Source organism: Salminus brasiliensis, chromosome 24 (assembly GCF_030463535.1).
Source record: "Salminus brasiliensis chromosome 24, fSalBra1.hap2, whole genome shotgun sequence".
Taxonomy (NCBI): domain Eukaryota; kingdom Metazoa; phylum Chordata; class Actinopteri; order Characiformes; family Bryconidae; genus Salminus; species Salminus brasiliensis.
In genome coordinates this window covers 8,248,094-8,257,128 of record NC_132901.1, presented here as the reverse complement: position 1 = coordinate 8,257,128, position 9,035 = coordinate 8,248,094, and the positions used below count along the sequence as shown (strand labels likewise).

The window sequence follows — 9,035 nt, the reverse complement described above, 5'->3', positions numbered from 1 at the left end:
TTTTTTATGAAACTGTGGGTGGCTCTTAAAAGAGCCGTTGAATAGAGAAACAAGACATGAAGGTAAACGGCGTTACTGTTTACTTCTTCTTAGGGGCAGCCTTTTTCGCCTTCGCCGCCTTGGGCTTAGCTGCTTTAGGCTTGACCGTTTTGGCTTTCTTTGGGCTCTTGGTCGCCTTTTTGGGAGCCGCCGGCTTCTTGGCCTTCTTGGGGCTCTTCGCTGCCTTCTTAGCGGCCGCGACGGGCTTCTTGGCCTTCTTGGGGGATTTCTTAGCCGCAGTGGGTTTCTTGGCTGCTACCTTCTTGGGCTTCTTGGCCGCGGCTGGTTTCTTGGCGGCCGGCTTCTTAGCTTTAGGTGCCGGTTTCTTGGCGGCCGGCTTCTTCTTTGCCTCGGTCTGCTTCTTGTTAAGCTTGAAAGAGCCCGACGCGCCGGTGCCTTTGGTCTGCACCAGAGTGCCCTTGGTGACGAGGCTCTTGACGGCGAGCTTAACGCGTGAGTTGTTCTTCTCGACGTCGTAGCCGCCGGCAGCCAGGGCTTTCTTCAGGGCGGCGAGAGACACGCCGCTCCTCTCCTTGGAAGCCGAGACGGCCTTGACGATGAGCTCGCCCACGCTGGGGCCGGCTTTCTTGGGGCGGGCGGCGGCCTTCTTCTTGGGGGCCTTGGCGGGCGCCGAGGCGGCTGGGGCTGGAGCGACTTCTGCCATTGTTCTGCTTTGCTGTGAGCGCGAGTGAGCACAATCTGCTGCAGCGTTCTGTAGAACCTCCCGCTGCAGCGAGGGGGCCGGCCCTTAAAAGCCACATGAGAACGTTGTAGACTCAACTCGCTCGATGCCGCACAGCCGTGTGGCAGCGACAGTCTCGCACTTGTGTTTTCTCTCGGCGTTTGTCGAGCGAAATATGGGTGAAAGCTCAACTTGGCGAGCGTAGAAATGCTCTTTCGTCTCCGAGAGGCTCCACCGTGTGTTGAGAAGACGGGAAGGGCAGCGTAACGACGCCGCGTTTAATACGGCGCTCACCGAAGCGTGCCACGCTACCGGCGTGCCGAACGGGCGGTGGCGCATTTGGCGTGCTAATCGGTGGAAAACGGCGACAAAAGGTGCCACGAACTGGGCGAGTGTTATCCGGTGCGTTGGAGGAGAGCCTCGTCGAGAGCGTGCTGGGCATCCGAGACGTGGGTGCGTTGTTTTGCTCGTCGTGCAAGGCGACCTTGAGGAGTGTGTAAAGCACAGTGTTGCCGTGTGTGCGCAGTATGACTTCCACCGTCGATGCGTCTTTGTCACCGGCGCTTCCACACTCGGAACGGCTCTCCATAGGTCCCCTAATACGCACTCGTAACACACCCAATATACCATAGCCAAAAATCTCATACTAACCCTAACACAAAATAACTGCATACACCCCCCCAACCCTAAAACACAAAAAACAAAATAACAAAAAAAAAAAAGACAAAACTTATTCTAAACATAACATAAAACAATCATGCCCTTTTTCAAGCCTAATACAAAATAACTGCACCTTCACTCTAACCCCAATACAAAATAAACCCAAGCTCATTTAAACCCTAAAACCCCATTTTTCATTTTAACCCTAATAGAAAATAACCATTTTCTCTCTCCAACCCTAAATAAAATAACCCCATCCTTCCTCCAACCATTATACAAAATCACTCCATCCTCATTCGAACCCCTCACATGAAACAACTCAAATCTCATTCTTGTACTAAAACAAATTAACCCCATCCCTCCCTCTATCTCAATAAGCAACACACCAAATTATTATTTTTAAACTTTTACTTTCATTTAACCCATTCCATGCAGTCATGACCATTCTACTTAGATGTGCATTCCTCAGTATGCCGAGGCCATGTGTATCCAAATCATCAGGCTGATGGCTAATGTTGAAACTTACTTTTACTGAACCTTCCTTTGTATCCTAAAGCAAAGGCTTAAACTCACCGTCACTTTAACTCAATCCACCTTCATCATAAAACTGAGGCCTTTGACCGCCATACTATTTTACTTACTCTACCCTCGTCCTTTTGCCTTGCTCCGACCCTCTACATCATAAGTCTAGCTCTGAACCTATTCTTGCTCGCTCGAATCTCACCATTAACCTAAGGCTTCAACCAAATTCATCTGTTAGTGAACCAAACCAAATAGTCCTAATACAAAATAACTCTGTCCTCCCTCTTAACCTAGTACAACATAACCTTAACATCATTCTAACCATGAAACCAAATAACCCCATCCGCCGTCTAATCCCAAAATAAAATAACCCATTTTCATTCATACTCTAATACAAACCCCACGACCTTCTCTCTCCAACCCTAAAATGAAATAACACCATCCTTCCTCCAACCATTATACAAAATCACTCCCCATCCTCATTCGAACCTCTCACATGAAACAACTCCAATTTCATTCTTGTACTAAAACAAATTAACCCCATCCCTCCCTCTATCTCAATAAGCAACACACCAAATTATTATTTTTAAACTTTTACTTTCATTTAACCCATTCCATGCAGTCATGACCATTCTACTTAGATGTGCATTCCTCAGTAGGCCGAGGCCATGTGTATCCAAATCATCAGGCTGATGGCCAATGTTGAAATTCACTTTTTCTGAACCTTCCTAAGGCAAAGGCCTAAGCTCACAGTCACTTTAACACAATCCACCTCCATCATAAACCTGAGGCCTCGTTTACAAAGCTGCTGTTACTCACTCTTCCTAGATCACATCTGCACTAAACACACTTTCACCGCCATACTTTTTTACTTACGCTACCTAAATTTACTTACTCTACCCTCGTCTTTTTGCCTTGCTCCGACCCTCTACATCAAAAGTCTAGCTCTGAACCTATTCTTGCTCGCTCGAATCTCACCATTAACCTAAGGCTTCAACCAAATTCATCTTTTTGTGACCAAACCAAGTAGTCCTAATACAAAATAACTCTGTCCTCCCTCTTAACCTAGTACAACATAACCTTAACATCATTCTAACCATGAAACCAAATAACCCCATCCGCCGTCTAATCCCAAAATAAAATAACCCATTTTCATTCATACTCTAATACAAACCCCACGACCTTCTCTCTCCAACCCTAAAATGAAATAACACCATCCTTCCTCCAACCATTATACAAAATCACTCCCCATCCTCATTCGAACCTCTCACATGAAACAACTCCAATTTCATTCTTGTACTAAAACAAATTAACCCCATCCCTCCCTCTATCTCAATAAGCAACACACCAAATTATTATTTTTAAACTTTTACTTTCATTTAACCCATTCCATGCAGTCATGACCATTCTACTTAGATGTGCATTCCTCAGTAGGCCGAGGCCATGTGTATCCAAATCATCAGGCTGATGGCTAATGCTGAAATTCACTTTTACTGAACCTTCCTTTGTATCCTAAGGCAAAGGCCTAAGCTCACGGTCACTTTAACTCAATCCACCTTCATCATAAACCTGAGGCCTTTGACCGCCATACTATTTTACTTACTCTACCCTCGTCCTTTTGCCTTGCTCCGACCCTCTACATCAAAAGTCTAGCTCTGAACCTATTCTTGCTCACTCAAATCTCACCATAAACCTAAGGCTTTGAATAACTTCACCCTTCTGTGACCCAACAAAAAAAGCTTGTGGAGATACTTATTTCCTCTCTTTCCTAACCGTATGCCTGGTTATATATACTAGACAGCTTTCATTACAAAGATCAAGTGTATAGTTCTAGGCTTCAAGTCAACCCTAGTATGGTTTCCTGCCTCACTATTCCCCACCTGTAAGGCTGATCTCCTCTGGACTGGTCTTTCACAGGTGATGTGCAGCTTCATTTATCCCACTTAGCATTACAACCCCACGCCATACAGTTAGTATGGCACAGTATTTTAGTTTGCTGCTCTGTCCCTGAATCTTAGTATACTATACCAATTAAATGCAGGGCTAAGCTTTAAGTCTGTGGTCATAGTACGTAAATGGAGCGTGGATGCCATCGTGTGGTTAAAATGTAAAACAATTAATCTTTTTTTTTTGGTCCACAGAGACGTTTAAAGAAGCAAAATCAAAAAAGCGAATTCACAAGTGAGTACGGCTGGCTTTTCATTCACTTTTGTTAGCACTTTTGTATTCATTTGTTACTTACCTATGCCTTGAATGATTAAAATTATTATTTATTTTTTTTTGCACCAATTTGAGGGTGCGTATGCTTTTCCATATTTTAGCTTTGCTCCACTGGCCTCCAGCTCCTCGGTCAGGTCTTGATAGCAGATGAGCGGTGTTTTTTACTGATTTATGATTATTATGGTAACCTCAATATAAGCTAATACACAGAGTTTAAGGGCTCTAAAGAAAAGGAAATAAAGGTCCTACATAGAAGTGCACTACTCTATAGTTTGTCTCAATGGCTTCTAGCAGTGAGTAAATTGGTGGCTTTTTACATAACTGCATGCTGTTTGGTTGTCATGATGGCTAATAAAGTGCCTTTATTAAAGACTTCTATCAAGCGTTCTTCAAAACAAGACATTTTATCTAGTTGTGGAAGGAGATTATACAGTCTGGAGTATGTTATCGTTAGCATATTGTTGAAATGAAACCCAAGCCCAAACGAAAATCATCACGTAAGACACGTAATTACTTTTTAGATTTGTTGGTGCAGTTAACAATCATATTTAATGTGTATAAAATTACCCTAAATTAAGTTTCCATTTCATTGCCTGGCAGCATGAGAACTGGTAACCATGCTGGCTACTAAAATGCCCTGAACTGAAGTATGCTTCAATAGAAACATTTTTTAAAATGTACTTTAAAAAACACTAACCAAAATAACACCGCAATACAAATGATTTAGTAGACGTACTGGAGTTCACAACCATCTATCAAATGAAAAAAGCTGTTACATTCACACACATACACGAATAAATCTACGTAGTTAACGTTTGCATTTGCCTAGTTTGACCACACGATGGCATCCACGCTCCATCCATGACATATGTCTGCGTTCCCACAACAACGGTGGTCCTCTCCGGAATATACACTTAACTCCTTTACTGCGGCCCCACAGCTGGTCTCGCTTACTCTCTATGGAATCAAACTCATTTTGCATATGTATGAAACGTAGGTACCCAAAATCAAGCTCTCATTATATAAATATACACATACATTGCTCTCTGAAACTGTGCTTGCAGTTGTATAGTTTCACCACGCGGTGGGATCCACGCTCCATCCATGTCAAATGCCGTTTGTAATAGGCCAAAACCGGCCTAAACACTACATAGGGTAAAGTGTAGTGTTCTACTGAAGTAGCAGTGGCTTCAACTTTTTGCTGGGGTGAATGAACTGTTTCCAAACTATTAAATATGTATAATCATATTGATAGGTATTTAAAGAAACGTATTAATATGTATTAAAACACATGTTAAATATGGCGATTTTGATGTGAAATGTTGTACAAAACGTTATAATATATATATACATATATATTAGTTGTTGTTTTTTTTGCTAAACTTTACAACCACTGTCTTACGGCTGGTTTTGCTCGCGCAGCCCTATGGAACTTAGAAGCGCGCGCGCGTCATAATAGCCTTACATTATATAAACGCAACACCGAGGTGAGGCGGACATTTGCTGTTTCGGCGCGGACACGGGTAGGTGGCTCTTAAAAGAGCCGTTGGGTATTTCAGGTAAACGTCGAAGCGCTCTGTTTAAGCGCGCTCTCCGCGAATACGGCGGGCCAGCTGGATGTCTTTAGGCATGATGGTGACTCTCTTGGCGTGGATAGCGCACAGGTTAGTATCTTCAAACAGACCCACCAAGTACGCCTCGCTAGCCTCCTGCAGGGCCATGACGGCGGAGCTCTGGAAGCGGAGATCAGTCTTGAAGTCCTGCGCGATCTCACGCACTAGCCGCTGGAAGGGCAGCTTACGGATCAGCAGCTCAGTAGATTTCTGGTAGCGGCGGATCTCCCTCAGAGCCACGGTGCCGGGCCTGTAACGGTGAGGCTTTTTCACGCCGCCGGTGGCTGGGGCGCTCTTGCGGGCAGCCTTGGTGGCGAGCTGCTTCCTCGGGGCCTTGCCACCGGTGGACTTACGAGCGGTCTGCTTGGTTCTTGCCATCGCGTTGAACTCTGCTCCTCTCGGGGAAAAGAAAGAGAATGAGTTGTCGCTCGCTTCACATGGCTTTTAAGCTTTCAAGCCGCTTGCCGCTCATTGGGCGTCTTGACGTTGTCCGTTTCCCATTGGGCGGCCGGCAATGCGTCGGTGACACACTATTGGGCGTCTTCTTTTCAAACCTAAAAGCAAAACGGCGGGCTCCTGTAATACAAAACAACAAAGAAAAAAAAAGCATTAAAAGAATATATAATAATAAGAACAATAATATGATCAAACTAATCAATGTACTGTACATTACAGCGAACATTAAACACACTGTGTGTGTGTGTGTGAGAGAGAGCGAGAGAATGTGTGTATACATGCACATATGCATAGGGTGTTGATCTCAGTACGTGAAATATATGAAAAAGGGCAATTGTGTATTGCATGGCAGTGTGTTTATATAATAACTCGGTTCATAAAGCTATTATTTTTTTATGCAGTTGGAAATCACGTGAAGAATATGTAGTGTTGTTTGTAAAGGAGCAGCACTTTTCTTAGAAAAAATGGGTGGCTCTTAAAAGAGCCTTTGTGTATAGATAAATCAACGGAGAGCGCCAATTTACTTTGTCTTCACAGTCTTCTCGGTCTTCTTAGGCAGCAGTACAGCCTGAATGTTGGGCAGCACACCACCTTGGGCGATAGTGACTCCTCCGAGCAGTTTGTTCAGCTCCTCGTCGTTACGAACAGCCAGCTGCAGGTGACGGGGGATAATACGGGTCTTCTTGTTGTCGCGGGCGGCGTTGCCAGCCAACTCGAGAATCTCAGCGGTGAGATACTCCAGGACGGCGGCCAAGTAGACGGGAGCGCCGGCGCCGACCCGCTCAGCGTAGTTGCCTTTACGCAGAAGCCTGTGCACACGGCCAACTGGGAACTGCAGTCCGGCGCGGGACGAACGAGTCTTAGCCTTGGCCCTAGCTTTACCACCGGTTTTGCCTCTTCCACTCATGATTCGCGTCAGTCGTGTTCGTCGAACAAAGCTGAAATAATGCACGCCGGCCAACGAGCGCCGTTGATATAGCAAAATCGCCTACGGTCCTATTGGCTAAAAGCTACGCGCACCAACAGCCAATCGCATTTCCGCCGTCAGACTCTAGCGTCCTCCCACCTCTGCTCGCTTTCCTACCCGACCCCCTCCCTCCTCTCGTGCTGTGTGTCTGTGTGACCGAGAGACAGAAAGGAAGAAAGAAAACGGGTTAAAGAAAGAAACATTTACCCCCACTCGTGCCCCGCGTTTTCTTTCCCTTTCCCGCTCAAATGTAACACGTATGACCAAACCAAAAATATATATATATATATTGATCATATATAATTATTGTGTGGGGAAACTAATGAGAGCTATTTTTGTGTTGAGTGTTTTTTTTTTTTTTTTTTAACAATCAATTCATTATGCAGTAACAAGGGGGGAAAAAAGCTGTTTTTTTATGAAACTGTGGGTGGCTCTTAAAAGAGCCGTTGAATAGAGAAACAAGACATGAAGGTAAACGGCGTTACTGTTTACTTCTTCTTAGGGGCAGCCTTTTTCGCCTTCGCCGCCTTGGGCTTAGCTGCTTTAGGCTTGACCGTTTTGGCTTTCTTTGGGCTCTTGGTCGCCTTTTTGGGAGCCGCCGGCTTCTTGGCCTTCTTGGGGCTCTTCGCTGCCTTCTTAGCGGCCGCGACGGGCTTCTTGGCCTTCTTGGGGGATTTCTTAGCCGCAGTGGGTTTCTTGGCTGCTACCTTCTTGGGCTTCTTGGCCGCGGCTGGTTTCTTGGCGGCCGGCTTCTTAGCTTTAGGTGCCGGTTTCTTGGCGGCCGGCTTCTTCTTTGCCTCGGTCTGCTTCTTGTTAAGCTTGAAAGAGCCCGACGCGCCGGTGCCTTTGGTCTGCACCAGAGTGCCCTTGGTGACGAGGCTCTTGACGGCGAGCTTAACGCGTGAGTTGTTCTTCTCGACGTCGTAGCCGCCGGCAGCCAGGGCTTTCTTCAGGGCGGCGAGAGACACGCCGCTCCTCTCCTTGGAAGCCGAGACGGCCTTGACGATGAGCTCGCCCACGCTGGGGCCGGCTTTCTTGGGGCGGGCGGCGGCCTTCTTCTTGGGGGCCTTGGCGGGCGCCGAGGCGGCTGGGGCTGGAGCGACTTCTGCCATTGTTCTGCTTTGCTGTGAGCGCGAGTGAGCACAAACTGCTGCAGCGTTCTGTAGAACCTCCCGCTGCAGCGAGGGGGCCGGCCCTTAAAAGCCACATGAGAACGTTGTAGACTCAACTCGCTCGATGCCGCACAGCCGTGTGGCAGCGACAGTCTCGCACTTGTGTTTTCTCTCGGCGTTTGTCGAGCGAAATATGGGTGAAAGCTCAACTTGGCGAGCGTAGAAATGCTCTTTCGTCTCCGAGAGGCTCCACCGTGTGTTGAGAAGACGGGAAGGGCAGCGTAACGACGCCGCGTTTAATACGGCGCTCACCGAAGCGTGCCACGCTACCGGCGTGCCGAACGGGCGGTGGCGCATTTGGCGTGCTAATCGGTGGAAAACGGCGACAAAAGGTGCCACGAACTGGGCGAGTGTTATCCGGTGCGTTGGAGGAGAGCCTCGTCGAGAGCGTGCTGGGCATCCGAGACGTGGGTGCGTTGTTTTGCTCGTCGTGCAAGGCGACCTTGAGGAGTGTGTAAAGCACAGTGTTGCCGTGTGTGCGCAGTATGACTTCCACCGTCGATGCGTCTTTGTCACCGGCGCTTCCACACTCGGAACGGCTCTCCATAGGTCCCCTAATACGCACTCGTAACACACCCAATATACCATAGCCAAAAATCTCATACTAACCCTAACACAAAATAACTGCATACACCCCCCCAACCCTAAAACACAAAAAACAAAATAACAAAAAAAAAAAAGACAAAACTTATTCTAAACATAAC

The 9,035-nt window shown here is 46.7% G+C and overlaps 2 protein-coding genes across 2 annotated transcripts; both read right to left on the bottom strand.

Annotated features, from left to right (window-relative positions):
• Positions 1 to 79: 79 nt before the first annotated feature.
• LOC140546959 (histone H1-like) lies at positions 80 to 8,271 on the bottom strand. The gene is made up of 2 exons (XM_072670440.1): positions 7,678 to 8,271; positions 80 to 124 (listed from the first exon to the last, which is right to left on the bottom strand). The coding sequence occupies exons 1-2, from the start codon at positions 8,269 to 8,271 to the stop codon at positions 80 to 82; spliced, it is 639 nt and encodes a 212-aa protein (XP_072526541.1).
• LOC140547192 (uncharacterized) lies at positions 5,704 to 7,099 on the bottom strand. Its single transcript, XM_072670781.1, has 3 exons — positions 6,717 to 7,099; positions 6,410 to 6,495; positions 5,704 to 6,128 (listed from the first exon to the last, which is right to left on the bottom strand). Exons 1-3 carry the CDS (start codon positions 7,097 to 7,099, stop codon positions 5,704 to 5,706), a joined length of 894 nt encoding a protein of 297 aa, XP_072526882.1.
• Positions 8,272 to 9,035: the final 764 nt, after the last annotated feature.

What these genes read in the sequence shown, in the direction of transcription:
- LOC140547192 (XM_072670781.1), bottom strand. Translation starts at nt 7,099, where the DNA reads ATGAGTGGAAGAGGCAAAACCGGTGGTAAAGCTAGGGCCAAGGCTAAG. An exon ending in GAGAAGACTGTGAAGACAAA is followed by an intron (nt 6,496 to 6,716) that starts GTAAATTGGCGC and finishes TCACGTACTGAG; the next exon opens with ATCAACACCCTATGCATATG. An exon ending in CAGTGTGTTTAATGTTCGCT is followed by an intron (nt 6,129 to 6,409) that starts GTAATGTACAGT and finishes CCCCGAGAGGAG; the next exon opens with CAGAGTTCAACGCGATGGCA.
- LOC140546959 (XM_072670440.1), bottom strand. Translation starts at nt 8,271, where the DNA reads ATGGCAGAAGTCGCTCCAGCCCCAGCCGCCTCGGCGCCCGCCAAGGCC. An exon ending in CTAAGCCCAAGGCGGCGAAG is followed by an intron (nt 125 to 7,677) that starts GCGAAAAAGGCT and finishes AAAGCAGCTAAG; the next exon opens with CCCAAGGCGGCGAAGGCGAA.